A 27,833-nucleotide genomic window follows, 5' to 3' on the forward strand; every position below is an offset into this window, starting at 1 on the left:
TGTCTCAAGCCAGCTCCTCATTGTTGCTTTTGGGGTTATCTTATCCTAGAAGTGGAGGTGGTTCTGTCCACTTCAATCACCCTACACGGGCAGTAGGGTCTCATGCATGTCATTCTTATACCAATGCCCCGATGCCAGCTGGGCAGATACCATCCCTGTTGATCAGAAGGGGAAACAGAGGCTTAAGGCAAGTAAGACTAGCTCACACCATCATGGAGGGGCAGTTCCTGGGTCAGCCCGGGCTTTTGTATGACTTAGGGAGAAATAAGGTAAAGTTCTGATTTGTGTCCTCATGAGGACTAGGATTCCCTAAGCCTGGTTTCCAGGAGAGAGCAGCTCTCTGAAGCTTGTCTGCTGTGGTCCTGAGGATGGGGGCGTGGAGCGGAGGGTTGGGGACTGTGTGGGTTGCTTTTTCTGCTCCAGGGTCTCTCCCCAGGCTATGAGGTAAGATTCATGAGATTAGGTTCTTGCTAATCCATAGAGCTGAGCTTTTCTTGGAGGCTGACTGTGACATGGGGCTCTGTGCTGGCTGCCCAGGTAGTTCTCATCAATGGACAGAAGGCTCCAGCCCATTGCAAATCCTGTAAAACAGGGCCTATCAGGTCACTGGCCCCAAGGTTGACATTAAGGTGCAGCATTTAACAGGGCACCAAAAATCTCAATAATTAAGATAGATAACATTTTAATGCAATATTTAAAAGATAATGCATGCAATCCATGGTGAACAGGATACCAAAATTTTAAATTGAGACAAGATCAATAATGACAGCCTGGGGAAATCAACAATACTGATCCTGTCCCAGCCTGGCCCACCCCATCAAGATGGGCTTTCCATACTGAAATAGGGGCAGTGGATTCCCTGTGGCTGAAGGGAACATCACCTGTTCAGTTCATGTGTTTCTTTTCTGTGCCACTCAGTGGGATGCAGGGACAGCAACCCAAAATCCTTCCTTTATCTTCAAATTAGTGACGGGCCCCGGCCCAGGGCCAGGAAACATGCCCCTTGTTGTTTCAGCAGACTGAAGAAGCTGCCAAATAAAGTGCTGGATGACATGGATGACGACGATGACCTCAGCACGGACGGGGGAAGCCTCTACGAGGCGCCCCTGAGCTACACCTTCTCCAAGGACAGCACCACCGCCAGCCAGATCTGAGTGCTATGGAAGTGCCTGTCATCCCTGCAGGAGCTGCAGCCACCCAAAGCAGGAGGCAGGGAGGGGAGCATCCGTCTGCCACCGAGACCATCGCCGCCTCTTTGCACAGCGTGCCAGCTCCTCAGTGTTACGTTCCTCGCCAGGGTCTCTCAGTGGGTCTTTGACAGGAAGCTTTTGCAGTTTAAAATGTTGGGATGCCTGAGGAACAGGAGCCACCACCCCCTCGGGTGTTGTGAGAGATACACTTTGGTAGGCTGAGGCCCCTGTTCCACAGTCACTATTTGCATTGCTGTCCCTGCCCCCGTCCTAACTCCCCCTGCCAAGACAAAGGGTCCAGAAGGCTAGGACTTATTTAATAGCACCGTGCAGGGAGGAAACGATGTATAGCCTGTACATATTTTAAAGCAGACCTTCTCACGGACTGCTGCTGTTGCATTTGGAATGTGATGGAGGCTTGGTAGGGTGGCTGGTTTGTAAAGTTCACACACCTATATTGAGTATTTTTTTTTTTTTTTTGAGATGGAGTTTCACTCTTGCTGCCCAGGCTGGAGTGCAATGGTGCAACCTCGGCTCACTGCAACCTCTTCCTCCCTGGTTCAAGTGATTTTCCTGCCTCAGCCTCCCAAGTAGCTGGGATTACAGGTGCCCGTCACCACTCCTGGCTAATTTTTTGTATTTAGTAGAGACGGGGTTTCACCCTGTTGGTCAGGCTGGTCTCAAACTGCTGACCTCAGGTGATCCACCTGCCTCAGTCTCCCAAAGTGCTGGGATTACAGGCATGAGCCACCATGCCCAGCCATTGAGTATTCTTTTTTAAAATATGAAGCTATTAGATTTTATGTATTGAGGAGCAGAGGTGAGAGAGAGAGAGAAAGTCAAATAAAGACCACTTTGGAAACCAAGGTTGTAAAAAAAGAATTGTAGTGGTCACGGATAGCTAAGACTGAGAATAGCAGTTCACATGGTCTGGGTAAACAAGTCACTGGCACAGGGGAAAGCCAGAAGGTTGCTTGTGTCTGTGACTGCAGCTACGGCCTTGTTTGCTTATTTTATCTAGAATTCTGTTATAATTTCTGAACCGTTCTGAGACCTGTTCCCAGTCACTGATGGTAATTTCTTTTACACAGGTTGGATAGGGAGACTTGTAGGTAAGGCTTTAAACAAATGAGGCCATTTTTGGAAGGATGGGGCCATGTGGTCATGTCTTACTGGTCCTTTCCCCGTTCCTCCCACAGCGAGCTTTTGGGATCAGGGGAATAGGAGGGTATGGGGGAAAGGTTCATAGACTTAGGTATGAGAATGAGGTGGGAGGTGTCCGGTAAGGTCATGGGGGAAGGGAGAGGAGAGAGGAGATAGGCAGGTGTGTGTGTGGGGCCTAGTGTGAGAAGGAAGACAGAGAAGTTCTTGAAAGCTGGGGGATGTGTGGGCAAGAGGTGGATTGAGCAGGATCTCAGGTTTATGTCGAGGAAGGGAGGAAAGAAACAGAAGTCAGGCAGAGGTGTGTCTGTGCAAACTGGAGAACTCCTTCCAGTTTCCTGGGAGAAAGAGACATTGCCAGCAGCAGGCTTGCAGGGAGTTGTTGAGGTGTGCGGGCAAGGCCACATGGCTGGAGAGGAATTTCAGGGAGCATGGCATCGGGAGGATGCTAGATATCTGGGGACTCCCTCCTGGCCTTCCTGTGTCACTTCACAGTGTGACACTTTCTGGGCATATGCACAGACCTGGCCCAATCACAGCTGGGCTTCTACAGGTCAGAGTATGGGACAGGATGTGGCCAGGGAGAGGACCCTGTGAGCTGGTGACATATATGGGACAGAGGTGGTAGTGTTCAGCTGCTTCAGCAGTGTCCGCAACCATCCCAATAGGTGGGAGGCCTGTGGGCCAGAGAACTCCATGACAGTTGCCGTGGGGTCTCACCTGCGCCAGGTCAGAGCCCCCCCGACAGGATTCAGAGTGGTCAGCCCAGTTTAAGAGTGGGAGTCTGGAGCCAGAGAACCAAGCCCCTTCCACGTCTACAGGGTCACCATCATCCTCACCACAGCGGGGGGTGATTCTCATCTCTGCTTGCTTGTGTGGGGTGTGGACAATTCCTCCCTTTAGTCATTCACTCATTTAGCAAATATTTATTGGGCATTGATGATATGTCAGGCACAGTCCTTGGCACAGAGAATACAGCAGTGAATTAAACAGGTACAAATTCCCTCCCTCCTGGAGCTCAGTGTCGGGAAAGCGGGTGGTAGATGACAATCAAGCAAATCGACATGGAGGTCGAGCACCTCTGTACTCAAGCCCTCTGTCTCTCTGTCCTCCTGAGGACGCGACAAGCCTGGTTCCCTAGAGCCCACTTTGACCCTTGATATGTTCATAATTTCCCTGCTGCTTCCGCCATCGTTAGACATCTGCGAATAAGCCTGCCTAGAGAAGCCTCATCCCACTCATGCCTAGAGACGGAGCTGGGGAAGGTCAGCACGCCCAAGAACTTTGGGAGCGTGTGTCTGTTTCGGTTTGTGAGAAAGTGGCTGCCCCTCATTCTGGTCAGTTCTTTCCAGTAGCCATGGGGCTGGCTACAAGAAGCAAAGCGGCCCGTGCAAAGAGAACAGAGGTCACTTTTCAAAACACTTGCATCATTACCCTAAAAATAGGCCGTTATGCATTTTGACAATTGTGCTATCCTACACTCTGAGGGAGCTGGCAACGCATGCGGTGTAGTGGAGTGGGAAGAGTTAAGAGACTGGAAGTTAAGACACGGGTTTTCAAGTCCCAGCTCATCTCACCCCAGGGACCTTGACAGTGTGCTCACTCTCAGAGCCATGGATTGCCTGGAACAAAGCGAACATTAGGGCCCACGGTCCTTTCCAGGTATAACATGCTATCGTTCTTTAATTTTATTATATGTACGTACTTTTTTTTCTTTTTTTTTTTTTGTTTGTTTGTTTGTTTTGCTTCAAGAACTAACCCCGATCAAGAGTATTTTCTTTAGCTAGCTTAAAAAGAAAACATATATTTTATGTAAAAACACATACATGGCCAAATGCAATACTGAAGAGACAATCATCCTGTATCTTTTGTGGTTTTTCCTGCTTTGGAGTGGTGTTCTACAATGCCAGGTGGCTTATTCCGTTGGGTTTCTGCTTTGGGGTATGGTTTGGGTTGCTTTGGGTTGTCATGGGAAAGAGACATTCTCCTTGCAGCTACCTCCATGTAAGTGAATTCCTGGATAAAGCGAGATTTCCTTTCAATAAACACTGTCACCCAATGGGAATTTTGACTCTCCTGTGATTGTGACTTATTTGTTTTCTCCAGAGCTTGGCTCTGTGTCCTCTAAGAAACTGCCAAGGTGAGTGGCTGGGAGCTACTGAGGGAGGTGGAACTTGGAGGCCTTCCAGTCCTGGACCGGTTTCTGAAACAGAAGGGTGGGGACCGGTCAGTGGTGAATGCGGAAGGAATTAATGGTCCTGGATTCTTGTGATGTTCTGAGAAATCCAAACTGCCTGTTCCAGAAAATGGCAAGAGAAGGAACATGTTCAATGTTAATTACAGAATAAACAGGAGCCCCCTGTGTACCCCTTTTTCTAAATTGAAGGTCTTCTGCAATCATAGTTGGCACATAATCTCTCTTGATCTCACACCAGGCCCATAGCAGGCACCACAGTCTCTATTTTACAGAAAGCAAAGCAGCTTCCCCATGGAAGGGGACCGACGATGATCATTGTCATCAGATCTGTCTATTCTTTGCCCTGTCCCCCGGAGGGTGACCCGTATAGGCCCTGGATTCCCTGATGGCCCCTCTGGTTGGGTTCAGCCAGTGGGAGCAGGTGGAATTCTGGGTATGTCTCCATCACTCCCTGCTCCGTGTGGCATTTTCAGGTGGGCTCCCCTGGGACTTGGGTGAACTTCTTCAGCCTCTAGTTCTAAGTGGGGGGGAGGGGTGGTCTGGCTTTCTCTTGCTGTTCCTCTCGGTCCCTGCCCTGGTACGTTCCTGCCACACTGCCCACTCACCAGAGCAGCCCTTCATTGAGCCACCGCAGCTCACTGCTGTGTCCTGTCCAGAGCTCTGTACACAACCGCCTCTGCCTCTAGGTCAATGTAGACGACCTATCCCTCCAGCTCTCTGGCAGCACTGATTCTCTTCATTCTAATTGGAAGGGGTAACCTAATGTAAATGAGATTTTCTAATTTTAGTAAGTGCAAAGCCTTTGTATAGATTGTTTCCTTTTTTTTTTTTTTTGTAAAAAGTCAGGTATATTGGTATATTGAGGTACATAATTTTCTAATTTGTAGTAACAGTCACCCTTTTTAGCATTATTTGCTTTTGTATTTAGGCCTCTGTATTTGGCCCTTCTACCGATGTCCTCTTGGTGGGAATGAGATTCTGAGTGGATACCTTTCCCTCAGGTCCCCGGGAAGAATGTGACTCAGAAGGCCCAGAGCCAAAGGAAAAACGTTCCCCCAGGCCGGCAGTTCATTTCCTTCACATTCTCAGCATTCCTCCTCTGAGCTTGTGGGTAGTTACGGGCAGCCTGTCTTTGTTGGAAGACTGTCGTTAGCCAGAAATGTTTCTGTTGTAAATCTTCAAATGATTGGGGAGAAATGACTTGACTGCAGGTTCCTCTCAGGGGCGTGACAGCCCCAAATTCAGACATTCTAGGCTTTGCAGAGGGGATCCACATGCCTTGGTCCTGCCGTCAGACCTGCCGAATACATAGGGCTAAAGATTGTCACTGACTTTCACGGGCATGACTGAGACCCAGCCTGTCTCCATCAACAAAGAAAGGCTGGAGTGTGTGCCCCCCCCCCCCGGGTTATGAAAGCTAGAGAAGTGCAGGTCACAGAGACATTCAGCAGTAAGTTGAATGTGGTGTGGGGGGAAGGTTGCAAGGTTTCCACTGCGTGGGATCTCACTTGGTCTCACCACAGTTGTCAACAGCTCCTAGGGGGTGGGAAGTGTGATTCCAGAGGTTTGCTGGGTAAATGCAATTAAACAATTTTTGAAGAAAGGCGGAAACTGGTTTTTTGGGAGGTAGGGAAGCTGAGTCTCGGGGAAGCTGGGCAGTTTGCCATCAGCCGCACATGGAGTGAGTAGACAGCCCACAATTAGCACCTGCCAGCGTGGACCAGGCACTGGTGGTGAACAAGGTCTAGGACCTTACGTGCTTACAGTGGGGCTACAAAATTGTTATTAAACTAAATGGAAATGACCTGTCAATATTAAGTCCTTCGTATATTTATGTGATGCCAAATGTGTCTGTCTTTCCTTGTGCTTTGCTAATCAGACCTCTCACCCGAGTACTGGGTGTTGGGCTGGAGGCTGGAGGCCCGGGCTCAGCAGCAGTGAGCTGCCTTCCTGGAGGTGGCAGCATAGTCTCTGCCAAGCCAGGGGAGTGGTCCCAGTGGGAATGGGCTCTGCCTTCCCGTGAGTGGGCAGGAGGCTGACCTGTGTCCAGATGGGGAGAAACCTTGTGGGTCACAGCAAGCTTTGAGACTTACTGGCATGTGCAGAGCTCATCTGGAAGGAGGGGGATGCCTCAGCCCCCTGCCTTTCCCGTGAGTAGCAGGGCTACAACTTTGGAAGTAGGACCCAGCCTTTTGACGCAGTGTGTGGTGGGCTGGAGGTGGGAAGGGTTGTGTGTGCAGGTGGTGGGTAGTGCCCCTGCCACATGTAGAGATCCAGGGCATCTCTTCTGGACCCCACCCAGGGACTGTACAACTTTACTATGGGAACAGACTCAACTGGGAGGGAGGATTCACTTGGTTTTATAGTATAGTAGTATACTATAGTATACTATAGTATACTATAGTAGTATAGTATAGTAGTAGTATATTGGGGCAGTGGGAATGGTTCTTTACTAAAGCCTAAGATCCCTTAACAGGGCAGAAGCCATAATTGGGCAAATCTTACGGGCCAAGAATCTTTTGCACTTTATCTGATTTAATCTGCACCCTGTGAGGTAGGTGGCGTTACCCGGTTTGGCGAGTTAGGAAATGTGTATAAAGATCAGTAACTTGCCCAGGGTCACCCAACTAGTAGCTAGAGTGGCTAAGTCCCAGGTCTGCCACTCTAACCACCCACAGTGGCCTGTACCTTACCGTAGCCATTCTCACCCTGCTGCCCCTGTGAAATAGTCACTGCTGGCTTCCCTAACTGAGGACACTGGACACAAAGGCTGGGCCGCCGGATTGCAAGTCTGTGCTTGCAGCCTGAGGCCTGCTCTAAGGAAAGGCAGATGGCCTGCCTCTCCTTTCTGCAAAACCCCCTGCCACCTGCTGCGTGCTGCCAGCCTGACTCACTGACTCCAGCTACCTCTGGGCCTCTGGCCCTTCCAGGATGGCCAGGAAAGGGTTTGGAGATTAAGATAAGGCAGCCGCCTCCAGTTAAAGGCCCTGCTGCCTTTGAAAGGGCCGGGAAGCCTGCCAGTCCAGCTCCTTGGTTTGCTCGCTTCTCTCTGTGGCTGGGGCTGCCTCGCCTTTCGTCTGTCCCTGCCTATCGTCGGGCATGAATACTGAGGCTCTTTGGAGACAGGCATAGGACTCCCTGCAGAGCGAGGCAAGGGATTTGTAAAACGGGTGCCCAAGCTCCCTCTTGGGCTCTGGCTCCCCCATGGCCCTGTCTGTTCTTCCTGGGGAAGCTGCTTCTGGCATTTAGGTAACGAAGAACAGAAAACAGAACTGGCCTCCTTTCAACCTGCCGCCTCCTCCAGCCTGGGTAGAATCCCAAGCTCTGGCCTTCCTGAGCAGTGCTTGTTCCTGACTTACACATAGATGGTTTTCTAAACCAAGTGCATTTTCTGAAACAGAATGAATAACTCACTCCACTACCTCCTCCCCTTCATGGCAGAATTTTTTCTTTTGTCTGTGTTTTCATGGCTGCTGGATTCTAAAATCAAGGTGCAAGATGCTTTGGGGCTTACTAAAGTTGTGTAGCCTTCCCAGGCCCTGTGGAAAGGTTAGCTGCACCCAAGATAACCAGGGTTGGTTATTTCCCGTGAGAGCCAAAGGGGTGCAGGCTGGAAGCATAGTGCTCCCTCCGCCCCCGCGCTGGTCATCATGTGGAGTGTGTGCTTTCTAAGAAGTGCCAGCCTGTGTCCAGAGCCTGCTGGGCAGATGTTAAGCCACCTGTGGACTTAGTCACGGTGACTCTGCTACCAACAGCAGCAACATGGACATTTAGGGAGGAGCAAATGAGAGGAAGGAAGAAGCAGGCGAAGATACAAGGCATGACATCTGATCTCTAGGCGTTTCCAATGGAGGGATTTGGTTTCTTTATGTTTCCACCACCAAGAATTAACAGTGGTTAACAGCTGTTCATATCTGTCTGCTTTACATTTTTAAATACACATTACAGATATCATTGAAGTTCTCTTTTTGTCCCTCACTCCCTGCCAAAGGCAACCACTATTCTCAAATCTGCTGGGTATTCTATTCAATTTTAAATACTTTTACATGTATGCATCCATGAACAGCATGTAGTATGTTTTGTGTATTTTAAAATGTCATATACATCTTAGCATCTTGTACATAATACTCTGTGACTTTTACATTCAAAATTATGTTTTTTTGAGGGCTATGTTGATGTAGATTATTTAGGCATTTGTTTTCCTTTTTAATCACTTTATTGCTTGAGTACCTAGACAAATTTATACAAGCAGGGCAGAGACTGTAGATGATTCATATTTCCAACTGGGAGGGAGGATTCGCTTGGTTTTATAGTATCGAGCCGGACAGTGAATCCAGCTCTCTCAGAATCAGAGGGAATTTAGCATCCTTATCCTTTCTGCTCCTCTCAAGATGCTTTTGAACAGCGACTGCTTTCTTAATTAAATGGTAGAGATCTTCAGGGAGATCAGGAGCAAGTCCCTTAGACTTAAGAATTCTTAAGATGTTATTGTCTGTCACAAAACGTACTTGTGCAGCACCGTGGGAATCTCTCAGGATCACATCGATTTGTGAAGGAGTCAGGCTCTTCTTGGCCAGTTTGTAAATCTACTCCTTCACATCGTCAGATGTCAGCTTCAGCCAAGTAGGGACGCTGTGGTGATAGGGCAAAGCCAACGGGGACAGGCCCTTCCTGGGGGCATGCATGCGACCCCTGATGGTAGCAGTCAGGCAGTGAAAGCTTGTTTTTATTTTTTTATGGTAATTTTTTGGGTAAATTAAGTGTTGAGTGTTGAGTTTTTAAAATACTGATTGCTTTATATGCCATCTGCTTCAAAAGGAGTTGAATTCTGCTTCAGGCATGCCATGGTAGCTGGTATCAAACTGAACTCTTCCGCTGAGAACAACTAGAAAAGGTGGATAAAAGTTTCTTAAAAACAGCTGTTTGAAGACCTGGGAGAACAACCAAGACATTCTGACGTGGAATTGACTATTGTTCTTCCCCGTCTGCTGTTGCTACGGGTCATGGTGCTCACAACCCTCCTTGGATGGTCGAATGGGTGAGAGAGGTGCTCACACAAATGCCCTGCAGTTTTTTTTTAAGACAAAAGATCACCTCCTTCAGTTTGAAACTGTAGTGGAATCCAGACAGCGGGATCTTCAGGCACTGGGAAGGCTGGCAGGGGGACACTGTGGAGCAGAGCCAGGGCAGGCCAGGTTAGGAGCTATATTGTAGGGTGCTCAAATTCTACCAAGATTCTAAAATATCACAAGTGTAATTAGGGGTGCATTGTTTAAAAAAATAGTCTAAAGGAAGTCAGTACCTTAAGAGCCGCACCGGGGAGCAGTAAGACCCCAAGGGCTGACTTGACCAATGGCACAGTGACTAAAGTGCACTGTAAGGAGAGTGGACCCAGGCAGGTAGTGTCAGGGTGAGATTTGGCTGAGCTGGGATGTCCAAGTTTGGGAGCAGAGCTGCCCAGGCCTAAACAGCAAAAGAGGAACACCAAAAACTGCCCCAGAGAACTTCTTTCTCCATTTTCACCCTAGAGCACTGTTTCTCCTTGTCCTTCCAGTATGGAGAAGAAATACTAAAGAATATTGATTGGAAAGAACACTGAATTCTCAGCCTGTTTTGGGGTGGCATTTTGAGCTTTCCTTGGGTGGCCACATGTCTAGTTTCAGGCTCACACAGACCGAGGTCTCACCAGCTCTCTCCCCTGTGGAACAGTGGTGGCATCTTCTGTGTGACGGTGAATTTTAGGTGTCAACTTGACTGGGCTAAGGGATGCCAAGATAGCTGGTAAAGCATGAACCCTGGATGTGTCTGTGAGGGTGTTTCCAGAAGAGATTAGTCTCTGAATTGGCAGACTGAGGAAAGCAGATGACCCTCCGCACGGTGAGCAGGCTCTATCCAATCTGCTGAGGGCCCTAACTGAACAAAACAGTGGGGGAATAGAGAATTCATTCTCTACTTAAGCTGAGACATCCATCTTCTCCCACTCTCAGACATCAGCGCTCCCTGCTCTCCAGCCTTCAAACTCTGAATGGGACTTACACAATCACTGCTACTCGTCCCCCCGAAACCCCCATTTTCAGGCCTTTGGGCTTGCGCTGAATTACAGCTTGCAGATGGAAAATCATGAGACTTCTCCGCCTCTAACTGCACGAGCCAATTCCTATAATAAATCTCTCTCTCTCTTTCTCACTCTCTCTCTCTCTGTCTCTCTCTCTCTCCACACACAAACACACACACCCACACACCCATTGGTTCTATTCTCTGAGGATCCTTGATTAATACACTTATTCATCCCTTGAAACGCCCACCTCTGGTGTGGAATTGACCATTGTTCTTCCCTGGCTGCTGTCGCTATGGGTATGGTGCTCGCAATCCTCCTTGGATGGTTGGATGGGTGAGAGGGGTGCTCATACCTCCCTGGGCTAGCTGGGGGCTAGTTGCCTTGTTCATTTTGCTATATTCCATTTGGACCCTTTATGACTGGAGTGTGTACTACACTTAGCAAACTTTTAAGTTCAACACAGTACCTGGAATCCTTACATCCTGGGAGTAGCTCTTCCAGCACTTCAGAACTAGAGGCGTGCATGGTGGTGTGTGTTCTTAGGTATGCATTTCCTAGATGCACGGTCCTGAAATGAAGTAACACCTCAATTTGCCAAGAGGCCTTCCGTGTGCTCCTGCTTGGCAGGTGGGGAGACTGAAAAGATTAATTACTTCCTTTACATATTTATTTTTCTATATAGAATAAGGTAACTGTATTACCAAAAATTGGAAAATAACCCCACCAGACTGATGGAACCATTATTTGCATTTTGGCTCATTTCTTTCCAGTTTTTTTTTCTACACCGTTTTTAAGGCATAGGTCCAACTACAGTGTTTATATGATTTGTATATGTTTTTGTTGTCACTTAACATTATAAATATTAGATAATCTTGATCATTTTTTAAAACTGCTTTTTAAAAATGCACTTAAAAATCACATCCCATTGAGTGAATCCTGTCATCAGTTAGTTATAATACTATTCCTATATTAACAGATGTTTAGGATTTGGAATTCTGCCTTCCTGCATCAAATACTGTTATATCTGTAGCTTTTTCATCTTTCAAATAATTTGCTTTGGCTAGATGACCAGAAAGAGAAGAGGAAAGAAAAAATCTTTAAGTCTCTATAGGAGTTCCTAATATGGTTTGGCTATGTGATCCAAATTTTATGTTGCATTTTAATTCAAAGTGTTGGGGGAGGCACCTGGTGGGAGGCGACTGGATTATGCGGGCAGATTCCCTTCATGCGGTTCTCGTGATAGTTCATTCTCACGAGATCTGATGGGTTAAAAGTGCGTGGCACTTCTCCCCTCACGCTCTTTCTCTCTCCTGTTGCCATGTGAATACGTGCTTCCTTCACCTTTGCCTTCCACCATGATTGTAAGTTTTCTGAGGCTTCCCAGTCATGCTTCCTGTACAGCCTGCAGAACTGTGAGTCGATTAAACCTCCTTCATAAATTACACAGTCTCAGGTAGTTCTTTATAGCAGTGTGTGAACGGACTAATACAGTTCCCAAATTGATTGTCAGAAGGGTTTATTAGTTTGTATAGATCCAAGTAATTACATATGTGTCAGTTTCTCCCTTTCTCTCTCCCATCAACTTTGATTTTTTTTTTTTTTTTGAGACGGAGTCTCGCTCTGTCGCCCGGGCTGGAGTGCAGTGGCCGGATCTCAGCTCACTGCAAGCTCCGCCTCCCGGGTTTACGCCATTCTCCTGCCTCAGCCTCCCAAGTAGCTGGGACTACAGGTGCCAGCCACCTCTCCCGGCTAGCTTTTTTTGTATTTTTTAGTAGAGACAGGGTTTCACCGTGTTAGCCAGGATGGTCTCGAACTCCTGACCTCGTGATCCGCCCGTCTCGGCCTCCCAAAGTGCTGGGATTACAGGCTTGAGCCACCGCGCCCGGCCTCAACTTTGATTATTAACCTCTCTCCCTGAGTAATAGATTAATCTTTCTTTCATCAGGGCAATTTTTTTTATATTGTTAGTGAAGTTTCTTTTATAAATTGTCCTTTTGTGGGTCCTTTTAATTTTTTATCTATTGTCTAGTGTGGTTTTTGAGTAGCACATAAAAGAAATGCAGATAGTACAGGAGGGTAAAACAATGAAGAGTGAGTTTTCCATTCTTGGCCCTCATTTCTCCAGGCTCTACGCAGAGGCAATCACTGTTTCTAGTTTATTTTGTTTCTTCTGCTTCTTGTACCTTTTTCTTGGGGACTCCTGGATCCCTTGCCCTCTGGCTTCCCACTGCCTTTCAGCTTCTCTTTCTAGGGCACCCTACCCCCAGCTGCAGTGTCAGGCCTGGTGCATCTCTCTTCCCTAACAGGTCCACAGTGGTCAGATCTCTAAACATATGAACACTTACTGGGGGAGGTAGTGAGGATGGGAGCCAGTGGAGGAAGTGGCCTGGGAGGGAGATATTGCCAGGTAGATCTCATCTTCCTGAGATGGCAACAGGAGATTTGGACCAAAGGCTCAGGCTCTGTGGGGGACAGCATTTTGAACCAGGGACTGCGGAAGTGCAGTTTTCTTGGTTCTCAGGTGTGCTCTTTAAGGAGGAGACTGATGGGTGACGGAAGACTTCACAGTCCTGATGTAATAGCTGAGGTGGACAGCAGGGGGAGCTGTTGGCCGCTTCTGGCCCAAATGTGGCACAGGAAAAGATTAGTGGCTCCTGTGATCCAGGGCCCCACTCATCAGTGGTGAAGTCCCAAAGAGGACTTTGGACAAACGAAGCTTTACGTTCCTGGTGTTGCCCAGGTAATCTGGTGCGCCTATGTTACCCTTATGTGAACTGTTGCAATATTTGCATTGCAACAAACTGAATTCCAACATTTATTGTGAGCTGCTATTTTGTGAAAGACCTATGTTATTCATGCATACCTTTCAAAGGGCAGTCACTGTACACCTAGTTTGCACTGGCTTATGATGAGATGAGTAAGGCTCAGTTCTGCACCCAACGGGATCAGAAATGTCCACTGAGAACAGAAAAAACAAGGGATGCAATTTCAAGCACTAGAAAAGAGGTACAGATGAAGTATGGCGGAGGTTCATGATGGGAAGGAGTGTCATTAGCTGGAGCAATCAGGGCAGGATTCATAGAGGAAATGGCATTCGAAAGGGCTTTAAAATGGGTGCAATATTTTAGAACTGTTTATTATGAAATTTTAAACTCCTAGAAAGGTGCATCTTTGGTGGAAAAAACACAGGGAACACGGGGATGAAAGCTGGGCTCAGAGGATCAGTCAGTTGCATTAAAATCTTGAATTAATGAAGTGGAGAATTATTGGAAGTGAGACTGAAAAACACGTTTCGTTCCATATTTTTGGAGAACCTTGAATACCACTCTTAGTAACAGGGAAGCAGTAGCTGCTTATAAGCAGGAGATTCCGGATAAAAAGTAGAGAAGTTGGGTTTTATGCCTTCTTGTCATTTCTGAGAAGATGAGTAATTTTTAAAAATAGCTAGTGAATTTTAGTTACTATAAAAGGTGTGATCCTTGATCATCAATAAGGACAATCAGCTTCTCCCAATGGAGAAATCTCTCATGATCCATTTCACACATCCCTGGGTGCAAATTACTACCTAGTCCACACCAGTGCTTCTCAAACTTGAGTGTGCATCAGAATAACCTTGAGGGTTTGTGAAAACAGACTGCTGGGCCCACTCCCAGAGTTTCTAGGACTGCCAAGAATTTAATGCTGATGCTGCTGGTCTGGGGACCACACTGAGAACCTCTGGGTTTAAACATCCTACCTGACCTTTCTCAGTATATCCACTGGGTGGCAGCAGAGAGCACCACAGGCACTGCCCAGAGGTCAGACCTCGAAAGCCCAGGCAGAGGCTGTGGAGGGCTATTTCTGTGTGTTCACTGTAGGTCATTTTTGCTGCCAATGACAATACAAACCATCCACAATATCAAACTCTTCAAAATTCCAGGATGCATTGTATAAGAGGATGATTGATGACTTGGATCTTATTCCTTTTCCAGGATGTCCTCACCCCAGACCCAGTCGAGACACCCTCTATGAGGCCCCCCAACAAGTCCCTCTTTTAAAAAGAGAATAGTTTTTAATAACTTTCAAGGTTACCTACAAAAGGGTTTCTGTGTGAGTAATGTCATGACTGTAAAGCTGGCAAGAAACTATATCGCCAGCTGATAGCTTGAGTCAAACTGGAAAATTACGACCAAGTTTTTCCATGAACCAAGAGGAAGTGTCCAGTCATTGTTGAGAGCAGGTTCGCAGCTGTGTACAAGCTCTAGGAGATGGGGAGGCCCATGCAGACCTACTTCCTTCCAGAAGGAAGGACAGAAGAAACACGTTTTGAGTTTGGGTTTTTAGGTAGTTGGGAAGGTTATATTACAGGATTAAAAAAAAATTTTTTTGAGGGGAGGATTTGTTTGTTGATTTTTGTTTTTAAGTTCTGAGAGTTATTTTCTTTTCTCTTTTCTTCTTTTTTCTTTTTTTGAGACGGAGTTTCACTCTTGTTGCCCAGACTGAAGTGCAATGGCGCGATCTCGGCTCACCGCAACCTCCATTTCCCAGGTTCAAGTGATTCTCCTGTCTCGGCCTCTCCAGTAGCTGGATTAGAGGCATGCGCCACCATGCCCGCCTAATTTTATATTTTTTAGTAGAGATGGGGTTTCTCCATGTTGGTCAGGCTGGTCTCAAACTCCCGACCTCAAGTGACCTGCCCGCCTTGGCCTCCCCAAGTGCTGGGATTACAGGCATGAGCCACCGCGCCCGGCTCTGAGAGTTTTCTACTAACCAACTATGTACTGCTAGATTTTGGAATAAAAGGTTCTATGTGTTTGGGGAGGGGAAGAAGGAGCAGAGTCAAAAAGCCCCGAGCAATGATAGGATGGATTAGAGTTTGGAAAGGGAAACGTGGGGTCCAGAACACACTGGTTAGGCTGTGGCAAGGGGGTCCTCTTGACATCCTCTACCCAGATCTCACAGCACACTTCCCGCTGTGTCTCAGCAGAGACCAGCCCTGACCAGACCCAGTGCTGACATTAACCGGGTGCTACCCTGAGCGAGATGGCATCCTGCCACGCCTGCTCCGTCATCTGGGAGATGCCTTGTCAGCAGCTCCAAGGCCTTCTGTGGGAAGGTATGAAAGTCTGTCCTCACGTCTCTGTTTCCCTTATTACCCAGCAGTGGAAGTTCAGCCCCCGCTCTCCTATCTTCCTGAATTCATCCCATCCTTCTTGGCCTTGTTTATGGTTTCTTCCTGTACTCTCTTTTGTAGATTTTTGTAGAATTTCAGAATTGATTGTGATATTAGACGTGATCGTCTCTGCTCTGCCTGCTGCTGGGGATGTGTGGCACTGACCCAGTCTCCCCACTTTCCTCATTGTGGCTCTATAGTCAAAAAGGCTCTTAGGCCCGTTCTACATTCTTTCTTCTCCAGGCTAACATCCTTTTCTTCTTTAAGTCCATTTTTAACATTGGTTGTGAGTTAACTTCTGACCCCTCCCCCTCTGTCTAGTCCATCCTGGTAACTTCCTGCCTTGCTCTGATAGTGAATGGTGCTGGTGGGAGCAGGACCTTCTGGCTGCCCCCAGGCAGGCCCGTGCCTCCCTCGAGGCTTTGAGATTATGATGTGTGTGTCTCTCACACCAGGGTGGGAGCCCTCTGAGGGAAACAACCATGACTTTCTCCCTCGGGATCCCCTGCAGTCAGCATAGTCCCTGTCAGACAGCAGGCATTTCGAATTAAGCAGAACATTATAATTCTGGGTCCTAGCCATTATAAATGCAAGGCAAGACTAGATTATGTTAGCGGGTTTGTCAATATTCATTTGCTTCAGTCTTATTGCACAGATGGGCAATTAAAACATTTTAAATGGGCTGTGCTTAAGCGTGGTCCCCCTCTCGTGTACTTCTATAGCAGGCTTTAAAACACTGCATCACCCTTAAAGATCTGCTTCTTGGATTTGGGCTGTTGAGGTCTTTTCCTTCTTCCACCTCATTCCCGCAACTTCTCAAGAAGTTGTCCACTTGCGCTGCTGACACGTTGTGAAAGTGCACAGGGACACGCCCTAAGAGTGATCAGCTACCCCCCTGCCCATCAGTGGTTCAGTGAAGGACGGCATCTCTGCTTGGAATTTGACCATTCAGTCTGCCGGTTACCGAAACCATGTTCATGCTTTAGTGTAAAGGTTTAGCATAAAGGTGACCTCCTAGGTGATGCTTCAAATCCAAACTGCTCCCTTCCCTGGGCTCCCGTGGTCTTTTGTTCTCTTGCAGTGCTTCCGGACTGTGGTTAGCTGATTATAGTTATTTTTTCCTACGTCATTAGGTGGTGAACTTCTCCGGGACAAAGTCTGTTTTATTATTCATCTTTGTTTGTAGCAGGTGCCTGACAAATACTGATAGAATTAAAATAACTTTTGTTTGTCTCACATTTTGATAAATGAACAGGGCTATATTTACCTAAACGTTTATGATTTCATACATGGACAGCGTATTTCCTCTAGGGCTTTTCTCTTCCTAGACTGGATAGATTTAATGATTTTAGTTTTATGTCATAGGACACCCCTCCACCTGGAAGAATTGAAGTTCTATTAAGTTTAGGGGTTTCTGGTTAATTTGTAAACTGTTGAGAAAGAATCCACCTTGTTATGGTCAAAAGGTGACAAATATAGTTAACTTCAACAAAGGGCAGAGAGTCAACTATTCTTTCTGCCAATGATTGCTTTTGTTGTATGCTTGAGATCAGATACTAGTCATTTCTATCCTAGTTAACTTAATATAGATAGCATTTTCTAATATTTTCAAGCATTGCTCTAATGCTTTTTAATGCCTGTTTTGAACATCAATCTTTTAAACTCATTATATATTATTCTATAATTTATAGAAAAATCACACTTTACCTGCTTCTTATAGGCAATATTTTTTTGGTATTTGGAACTTTTAAAAAAGAATAGTATCCTCAGATTGGAATTATTGTGTCAAATAATATGAATGCTTTTTTGATTCAATTGGATTTTTAATTAATTTTTATACTTACTCAATTTATACTCACTGTTGAAAAACAGATAAGCAATTAATAATAAATGCCCCCTTGGTTTCACTATTTAGAAATAACTACTAGAAATATTTTTATGTATATTTGTGTACACTTTTTTCTCTACATGGATATTTATTTCACAAAATGTGTAATCTTATTGTTTACGCTATTACATAACCTATTTTTAAAATTATTGTGAATTTTTTCAGGTGTAAAAATATATTTTCTCAAAAAGATGTATTTTTCAACACAGTTTTGACAATTGCACTGTATTCCATGGAATAATAATACTAATAGCTAACATTTATTTTGTGATTTTTATATGCTATTCAATATTCTGTTTGTTTTATATACCTAAGCTCATTTAATTTAACAACCCTGTGAGATAGGCACTCTTACTCTATTTTAGCAAAAAAAAAAAAAAAAATCATGCATAGAAATATTAAATGACTTGCCTAGATATGCGTGACCCGATAGGCCACTGTAGAACATTTTAGTTATTTATTTTTTGTTTGCCATCATAAGAAATGTTGCTATTCATGAAACAAATATTCATTGAGCTCCCACCCTATGCTGGGTGTTTTGCTAGAAGCTTTGCATATAAGGGAGAAACTGTTGCAGAAAGTCGACTTGGCTGGGAAAGAGACCTATTTGTAAGGATCCTAGCATGAGACGGGGTTTTCTGTCTTCTGTTTGCTCACATCACGGAGGGGAACTCCATACTGCAACAGCAGCACCTGGCTGGATGTGGTTTTGTCTCTTCCGTCAGCAGTGATATCTCCCGCCCCACTTCCTTGCTCTCTCAGGAAGGCCCCCTCCTGCTCCGCACACCTGCCAGGGTGTGGCCTGTGGAGTTGACCTTCTTCCTTCCTGAATCAGACAACCAAAGCCAGAGGCATAACTTCGGAGGCTGGTCCTGTACCTCTGGTTTTGTTCTGTGTTCTAAGCAGAGTTTTCACGAATAATGAAAATGCCTAGGAATGTTCATTGCCAGTAATTAAAGAAAAATAGAATTGGCTACCGTATGGTGTAATAGTCCCCAGGTTATTCCACCCTTTCTTGCAGGCTATTTACTCATGTACTTTTAGTATACTGAGGGAAGGCTAAGAGATCTCTGGGCAGTAGGTAGGAAAGAATAAAAAGTCTTTGAGTTTTCAGGTATTTTCTTTTCTTTTCTTTTCTTTTTTTTTTTTTTTTTTTTTTTGAGACGGAGTCTCGCTGTCACCCAGGCTGGAGTGCAGTGGCCGGATCTCAGCTCACTGCAAGCTCCGCCTCCCGGGTTCACGCTATTCTCCTGCCTCAGCCTCCCGAGTAGCTGGGACTACAGGCGCCCACCACCTCGCCCGGCTAGTTTTTTTGTATTTTTTTTTAGTAGAGACGGGGTTTCACCGTGTTAGCCAGGATGGTCTCGATCTCCTGACCTCGTGATCCGCCTGTCTCAGCCTCCCAAAGTGCTGGGATTACAGGCTTGAGCCACCGCGCCCGGCCAGGTATTTTCTTTTAATAATAGCTTCCAACCAGGCAGGGTGGCTCATGCCTGTAATCCCAGCACTTTGGGAGGCCTAGGCAGGCGGATCACTTGAGGTCAGGAGTTTGAGACCAGTCTGACCAACATGGCAAAACCCTGTTTCTTCTAAAAATACAAAAATTAGCCGGGCGTGGTGGCACGCGTCTGTAATCCCAGCTACTCAGGAGGCTGAGGCAGGAATATTGCTTGAACCCGGGAGGGAGAGGTTGCAGTGAGCTGAGATCACCCCGTTGCACTCCAGGCTGGTGAAAGCAAGACTCCATGCATCTCAACAACAACAAAAAACTTTTATGAAGATATAATTTACATACCATATTATTCACTCTTTTAAAGTGTAGAATGCATGGGCTTTGAATACATTCACAGAGTTGTGTGACCATCACCACTGTTTAATTTCAGAACATTTTCATTACCCCAAAGAGAAACCCCATCCCCATTGTCGCCTCTCATTCCCCCCACCCGAACCCCCCAGCTCCTGGCCACCACCAATCTGCTTTCTATCTCTATGAATTTGCCTATTACGGACATTTCATGTGAATGGAATCATACGTGGCCTTTTATGTCTGACTTCTTTCACTTAGCATGACGTTTTCAAGGTTCATCTATATTGTAGCATGGATCAGTGCTTAATTATTTTTTAAGGCTGAATAGTATTCCGTTGTATAAATAGAACACAAACAAAATATAAATTTTGTTTCTTCGTCTGTCAATTGATGGATATTTGTGTTGTTTCCACATCTTAACTATTATGAAGAATGCCGCTGTGATCATTTGTCTACAGGTTTTTGTTTGAACATATGTTTTCAATACTCCTAGGTGTATTGCAGGCATAGAATTGGTGGGTGATAAGGTAACTTGATGTTTAACCTTTTGAGGAACTGTCCAATTGTTTTCCAAAGGGACTGTGTAACTTTGCAATGCCACCTGTCATGTATGAGGGTTTCTTGCATTTTTAATTGCAGTTACTATGAAGTCTCTAAAAGCCAGGCCCTCACAGCCACAGTGCACAATTCCAGAGTGCAGAGGAAGTTTTCAGCACAACTCTGACCCTCTTGGCAGGGATACCAGGCCTGCATGTCTTGTGACTGCACATGTTGTTTACACAATGGTCTCTGTTTGGTGACCCACAGTTTTCCTAATGATATCCGAGTTTTATTGGCATTGCTGACCTATGAATCTGATGTCTTTGGTGCGGAGCCTCTATCACACTTTTACCCTTAATCCCATTGCTTTGGACCAATAATAACAACATTCCGTTTGTACAGGTCTTTGCAGTTTGCAAAGCACTGTGTTACTTCTCTTTTCCCCAGAGCCTTATGCTCTGCTTTCCAAGGTGTTGGCCTTAGTATAGCAATGTAACCACTGCTAAGGTGTGTAATGGCCAATAAGATTTTGGCTTTTCCTCAAGAGACTCGCTGAGTCCTAATATTTCCCTAGTATAAATGTATCAGTAGTGATGAAGATGTCAGATGCTGCCATAGAGCAAAATGACTTTTGAGGCTCCCTCAAATCTAGACTTAAAAGACTCCCACACTGTGTGCAGGCCATAAGCCTGGCATTGTTGTAGGAACTTAGTACTGTTTCAAAGCCAAAATATTTTTCTTTTTGAGATGCAGTCTCGCACTGTTGCCCAGGCTGGAGTGCAGTGGTGCGATCTCGGCTCACTGCAAGCTCTGCCTCCCAGGTTCACACCATTCTCCTGCCTCAGCCTTCTGAGTAGCTGGGACTGCAGGTGTCTGTCACCACACCCGGCTAATTTTTTTTTTTTTTTTTTAGTAGAGACGGGGTTTCACTGTGTTAGCCAGAATGGTCTCGATCTTCTGACCTTGTGATTCACCAGCCTCGGCCTCTCAAAGTCCTGGGATTACAGGCGTGAGCCACTGTGCCTGGCCCAAGCCAGAAGATTTTTCTACATCTTTCTTCTTATACAAAGATCGTTTGTGAAAAAGCTAAGATTGATGGCAGGTTTTCAAGAAATTTTTCTTTTTGTTTATGCTAGTTTGTTTTCCTAAACAGTGAACATGGAATTGCTAAGTTTTTAAAAGAAGCAAAAAATGGATGGTAGACCCAGGAGTTAGAAGGCTCTGGGGTTACGGTTCTTCCACAAGGCAGTTGCTGTTTATGAGTGTTCTTTCTTGTCTGTAAACCCATTCTCTACGCCTGAGAGAATATTCCTTACAGCCATAACTCCTTAAAAAGGATAGCCTTTGCAAAAGACTCTTGTCAAATGTTTTCATCATCTATAAATCACACACAACTGTTTCCCCTAACATTAGCATCAATGTGTATGCCAGTTTCCTCTGAAAATATCAAGCATGACTGCTCCTTAGAGAAACCATGTTTCTACCTCTCCTCCTCACCAAAGTTGATCAATTCCCTAGCATTCTCTGTCAACATTTTACTGTGTGTCAGCTCATCCTGAAAAAACAAAAAAAAGATACTAGATTATATGCATGAACCCCCTTCAAAACAACTCCCAGGGGAGCTGTGTGCTTTCTAAGCCTGAGCAGCTCAGAATCCTGGTTCATGAAGGCTTGTGGTCTAAGGGCTAGCTATTTCTTGTTTAAATTCAAATTTATTTCCCAGCTCCAGTGCAAATATACCCTGGCAATACTATCCTACACCACTTTCTGGTACAGTCCATCTGCCTGTTTCCTGTCCTATGTTATATCACTCATAGAAAATTCTAATAGTCCAATGAGCAACCAGCCTGGAAAATAAAGCAATTCAAATACCTGGGGATGATGGGCTTCCTTATTACCATTGCTCCATTTCCCTGTGATATTTATTCATCAGAGATGAATTGCTTCTTTGTGATTTCGAGGTCATCTCATCTAGTCCCAGGGAGGACTATATCTAAACTAACCCAAACTGTGACTGTTCATTAGAGTCTTAAAATTTTATAGCTATAGAAAGATAACATCTTTGACTAATAATTACTTACAGTATCTAATTTTTATGAATTTTGGAAATTCTACTTCATTATAATCTGAATATTTTTGCTGCGTTATCTGTCATTTTGCATGCAATGCAGAAAAAAAAAATTCCGCTCTGCATGCCAGAGTGGATCTGGTAACTGAGAATAATAGCCATTATGTATTGAGTGCATATTATGTGCCAGAAACCGTACATAGTGCTTTACAAGCATTGCTTTATTTTATTCTCAAAACGTCCTATAAGGTATGTATTTTTGTCAGCCTTTTCCAGATAAGGAAGAAAAGGCCTTGAGACATGAATTGGCTCAACGAGATGGCATAGTTAGACTTTGGATTAAACAGGGCAGGTTGACATGCTTGGTTAGTCCTGAAACCCCATGAAAATGACACTGAAGGGATTTTTTAAATTGATAAAGCACCGATGATAAAAGAGAAGAGAAGAGTAAGCAAGAGCAATGACATCTGGGAAGCTGGAAGGAGAGGGGGAAGTGTCAATTTAACAGACCGGAAAATGGCACAACCTACGTAGTTGGGGGTGAAGCTTGAAGTAGGCGGAGTCCTCTGAAAATGGGCACAGGTGGAGCTAAAAATAGGATTTGTTGAAAGTTTGTATATGAAACATTTCAATGTCCCTAGATCCTCTCCCTCCTCCTAGGAGAAGGCTAGATATTTCTTCTCTGGAGCTGCCAGCTTTGGGCAGCAGCATAGCTGGGGACAGGGTACCATGCCACATGGGGGATTGAGTGAGTATATGTGCTGAATGGTGACACCACTGGCCTCCTCCCCTAGCCCAGCTCCAAGAGCACTGGCAGCCAGGTTGATCTCTTCCAAGCAGGAACCTCGAGGATTGCTTTCTAGGGAAGATGTCCGGCAGCTCAGGCATAGAATTGAAAAGATGTTGAAGGTTGGGAGTACCCTGGTGAAACTGCCCAGTGGTTTACCCTCTGGTGAATTCCATAGTTGACGAATGTCACCCCCACACAAAAGGCAGCCCATCAGCTATTGAATGCCTCACTCTGAAATATGAGTGAACAGTCAAGGGTCATCAGGCATTTGAGAGAAGTCTCTGATATCAAAGACATAGACAAAAACAAAAACAAACAAACAAACAAACAAACAAAAGGAACTTGGGAAGAAACAAGCAATCTAGGCAGCAGAAAGAAACCTTTCCCATAGCAAGAACAGCAAAGTCCTATGATTGATTAATCTTCAGAGATTACATACACAAGAGGTTAGCACAGCAGAGAACCAAAATGATCCTCGGAACTTCAAAGTTGAGAGCAGAAAGAAAAATTAAATTTAATAGTTAGAAAATGAGGTTAATTAAAGTAATTATCCAGAAAGTTGAGTAATAACATAAATGAGGTGAAAAACAGGAGAGAAAACATAATAAAATTAGAGAGTCTGTCCAAGGAGTTCCATAGACAGGGAACAGAGAATATGGAGGGGAGAAGGACGCAATTCAAGCGATTTCTCCATTTCTGAAAGACATGAATGTATAGATGTGAAAGATCCACAGAGTGCCAAGCACAATGCATGAAAAACATCCACAACAATGGGTGTGCACAGCCCCCACTTATCCCTGGGAAATCTGTCCCAAGACCCCCAGTGGTGGCCTGAAACCTCGGATAGTACCTGCTGTAGTTTGGAGGTTTGACCCCGCCAAACCTGTTGACATTTGATCCCCAATGCTGGAGGTGGGGTCTATGGGAGATGTTTGGGTCATGGGGACAGATTACCCATGTATAGATTAAAGTCCTTCCTTGGGGGTGAGTGAGTTCTTACTCTATTACTTCCTAATAGATCTGGTTGTGAAAAAGAGTCTGGCACCCCCCCACTTGTCTCTCTTGCTTCCTCTTCCGCTGTGTGGTCTCTGCATATGCCGGCTCCTCTTCACCTTCTGTCATGAGTGGAAGCAGCCTGAGGCCCTCACCAGAAGCAAATGCTGGTGTCATTCTTGTACAGGCTACAGAACCGTGAGTCAAACAAGTCTATTTTATTTATAAATGAACCAACCTCAGGTATTACATTATGGCAACACAAAATGGACCAAGAGAGTACCAAACCCTATATATACAACATTTTTATCCTATACATACAAACCTATGATGAAGTTTAATTTATAAATCAGACACAGTAAGAGATCAACAACAATAATAAAGTGGGACAATTATAACAGTACGTCAGGATCACTACTCTTGTGCTTTGGGACCGTGGCTAAGTAAAATAAGGGTTCCTTGAACACTAGCACTGAGATATTGCAATAGTCAAATTGATAATGGAGATGGCTACTAGGTGACTAACGAGCAGGTAGCATATAGAGCTGGACCAAGGCATGATTCATGTCCTGGGCTGGATGACATAGGACAGAGTGAGATTTCATCACGCTACTGACAATGGCATGCAATTTAAAAATTATGAGTTGCTTATTTCTGGAATTTTTCACTTAATATTTTTTGAGCTCTGGTTGACCACAAGTGACAGAAACTGTGGATAAGGAGGGACTACTGTAATTGTGAAACTTCAGACCATTAGAGACAAAGAAAATGCCCTAAAATCCCTAGGGAGAGGCAAGGCGAGATCAGGAATCAGGATGGCATCAGACGTCTCAAGAAAAGCAACATTAGATGCTAAAAATCAATGCAGCAATGCCTTCCAAATTCTGAGAGAGAATTACTTCTCTATCCCTAGAATCCTATACATGTCCAAACTATCAATCAAGACAGTTTCAGAAATGCAATGTCTTGAAATCCTTAATATCTGTTTACCCTTGGGTATATTCCTCCAAAATGAGGGAATTATCCAAAAAAAAGGACAGCATGAGATAGAGGAAGCAGGTGACCCATCCCAGCAGATAATGCCTAGAGGACCCCCAGGATGACACCATGGGGCTGGCTGGAGCCCTACCAGTCCAGGCTGGAGCAGGAGTTTAGAGAGCTCTTCCAGGAAGTGGAGACGGAGGCTGTCTCTAGAAAAAGAATGCTGTTGACACATGACCAGATGAGTTTGGTCATGTGACAGACTGTCACTTTTGAAGGAAAGCTAGTGATGAGTTAGTAATAAGTATTAATACATAAAAAGCTAAATAAATGGAGAAAAGGTGATAGTTGTTAGCTTCAGGAAAAACAAAAAGTTGTATAAGAAAGAAAATATTACTATAAAATCCACTTCATGGCCTAAATGTGACTGATAATCACGTGGTCATAGAGCATAAGCTGTGAATATTGATTTAAACAAAATTATGATATAGCTGTATTTGAATAATGAGGGGGCATGTGGGAGGGAGATTTAAGAGACCAAAACCTCAGTTTCCACATACAGAGTCACCAGATAGGATCTAGAATTTAAACAAAATCTAGATGTGGCCATATAAGTGTGTAATTGAAATATATGGTGATAAATACCAGAAGAAATAGCTAAAAGAGTTAAAAGTGGCTGTGATTACACAGTGGGGATCAAGGGGCAAGAGGGTGCTAATTTTCATTATAAATGTATAGAACCACTGGACTCTTAAAACCACGTGTATGTATGATTTTGTCTTCATTAAATGTTGCAGAATCAGCATTTGAACCCAATTCTGGTCTGAATTCAATCCTTAGTCTATTATCTCACTTTTGCCTCTCAAAATAATTGCTTAATATTTATTTGCCTTTAGATTTTAATTTTTTTGAGTCAATCTCTGATGTGTGCAGTTGACTCAACAATCTACAAACTCCGCATGTGTATGGTCCGTGCTTATTTTGCTGACCATTGTATTCCCAGTGCCCAGTGGAGCATCTGGAAACAGTTATGCTCTCAAAAAACATTTATTTGTCATTAAGTCCATTTTCCGCGTCTCTAAATTTCAATTCTTGAATATCCACATCCCTCTTAAAGACTGTTTCTGGGCCAGGTGTGGTGGCTCACACCTGTAACCCCAGCACTTGGTAGGCCAAAGGAGACCAGCCTGGGCAACATGGTGAAACCCTGTCTCTTCAAAGCATACAGAAATTAGTCAGGTGTGGTGATGTGCGCCTGTAGTCCCAGCTACTTGGGACGCTGAGGCAGGAGGATCACCTGAGCCTGGGGAGGTCGAAGCTTCAGTGAGCCGTGATTGAGCCACTGCACTCCGGCCTGGACGACAGAGTGAGACCCCATCTCAAAACAAACAAACAAACAAAAACACAACAAAAAAAAAGACTGTTTCTGTGCTGCACTCAGATGTGAACACCATAACAGGTGCGTATACAGAAGTGAAGTGTATGATCCCCTTAGAGCATTCAGGATCTGAATGATGGGAGCTCGCTGCTTAAGCCCTTTTGATTTCCCGGAAAAAGGTGCCATTCCGGGGCTGTTTTGACTGCACCATGCAGGCTGCAATTCCCTTGCTGGCTGGCTCCTCTTGGTGAGGTTCTGCTGCAGGCAGTCTGGTTTAGAATTGAATTAGACTAGATGTTATCTTATACTTTAACTAACTGGCTGAAGTGTATTTCCTTTCCTTCCTCTAAGGAGAGCCCTGGCTCTCTTCCTGTGAGTCCCAAGCTGCCCATCAAGTCTTCTCTGATTCCTAGTTGGAACACATGCTCCTTCTGCATTCCCACCCCCCTTAAGGCGTCCCAGGCTTCACTGTTAAGTTCCTACTTCCTTCTGTCCTCCCTCTCATTGGAAAGGTGATTGGATAGCCAGCTTCCTCACTTAGTTGTGGGTAAGGACAATATTAATCACCTTTTATTTTCTCAGGTTTCTTCCCACACATCTCCTTCCCTGTGCCTACGAAGTAGTAGGTGCTCAAATGTGTTGATTGAAGGGACGAAGGACAAGATGAAGGAGAGCCAGGGCTCTGAATGTGGAGTAGACAGGACAGAGGCCCACAGGCCTTAGGTCCTCGATGGCAGGGCCCCAATAAACTTGTAATGCGACTGAACAAAATCCTCAGAAATGCTGATGAGATGTGGGGACAAACTGGGGTGGCCCTATTGCCATCTTGAAGAGGAAGCAGAGATAAGGCTGCAGGCTTCTGCTTAACTGGAGCCCACTCCTGGGCCTCTGAGTGAGGCCCAGCTGTTAGGGCCAATTGACTGCAATCATCCAAAACTCATTGAGATGACATTAAGTGGTAGAAAGAACTTGTTCTATGGTTGGAGGGATGTCTCACAGAGTTCACGAACAGGGAATTTGAATCAGGGATGGGAACATTGCAGGAACCCTCCAAGTTCTTTCTCCCCATTGCTTCCTCTACTTCCCCTGCCTGTGTCAGGTTCTTCCTCTGAATCCCAGTCTGCATGGTAGAAAATAGCCGCTGAGTTTGCATCTGAATAGAGCAGCTAGATGCAAACTAGCTTGGGGACTTGGGGAAGGGATAAGATACACTTAGTTTGAGTACCAAATTCTGGAAGGTCAGAGGGGAGGCCCTAGTGGGAAACACATGCTCCTTATGGAGCCAGAATTCATCTAATTGAGTTGGAGTTTGCGAAACCCCTTCTCTGCAAAAAATACAAAAGTTAGCCAGGTGTGATGGTATATGGCTGTAGTCCCAGCTACTTGGGAGGCTGAGGCAAGATGATCACCTGAGCCTAGGGAGGTCGAGGCTGCAGTGAGCCGTGATTAAGCCACTGCATTCCAGCCTGGGCGACAGAGTGAGTAGCCCTGATGTCTGTCATCTTGGCCCTGATGTCTTCCTTGAGCGAGTTTATCTTGTGCTATGATGTTCCTGTGAACTCCAGGCCACATCAATAGGCCCCTCCACCTTGGGTGGGTGGCCGGGCTGGGTGACCTTTAAGGGAATCTT

At 45.3% G+C, this 27,833-nt stretch overlaps 1 protein-coding gene and 1 pseudogene across 3 annotated transcripts in view; one reads left to right on the plus strand and one right to left on the minus strand.

Annotated features, from left to right (window-relative positions):
- Positions 1-4,422, plus strand: part of CGNL1 (cingulin like 1) — a 177,780-nt gene extending 173,358 nt beyond the window's left edge. For all 3 annotated transcript variants that reach the window (XM_030931447.1, XM_010374266.2, XM_030931449.1), the window contains one exon: positions 1,019-4,422. In XM_030931447.1, the coding sequence (XP_030787307.1) occupies positions 1,019-1,154 (136 nt within the window). In that variant the 3' untranslated portion in view covers positions 1,155-4,422. The remainder of the gene's footprint in view (positions 1-1,018) is intronic.
- Positions 4,423-8,788: 4,366 nt separating this feature from the next.
- Positions 8,789-9,233, minus strand: LOC115897552 (annotated as a pseudogene).
- Positions 9,234-27,833: the final 18,600 nt, after the last annotated feature.

The sequence above is a fragment of the Rhinopithecus roxellana genome, chromosome 5 (assembly GCF_007565055.1).
Source record: "Rhinopithecus roxellana isolate Shanxi Qingling chromosome 5, ASM756505v1, whole genome shotgun sequence".
Lineage (NCBI taxonomy): Eukaryota > Metazoa > Chordata > Mammalia > Primates > Cercopithecidae > Rhinopithecus > Rhinopithecus roxellana.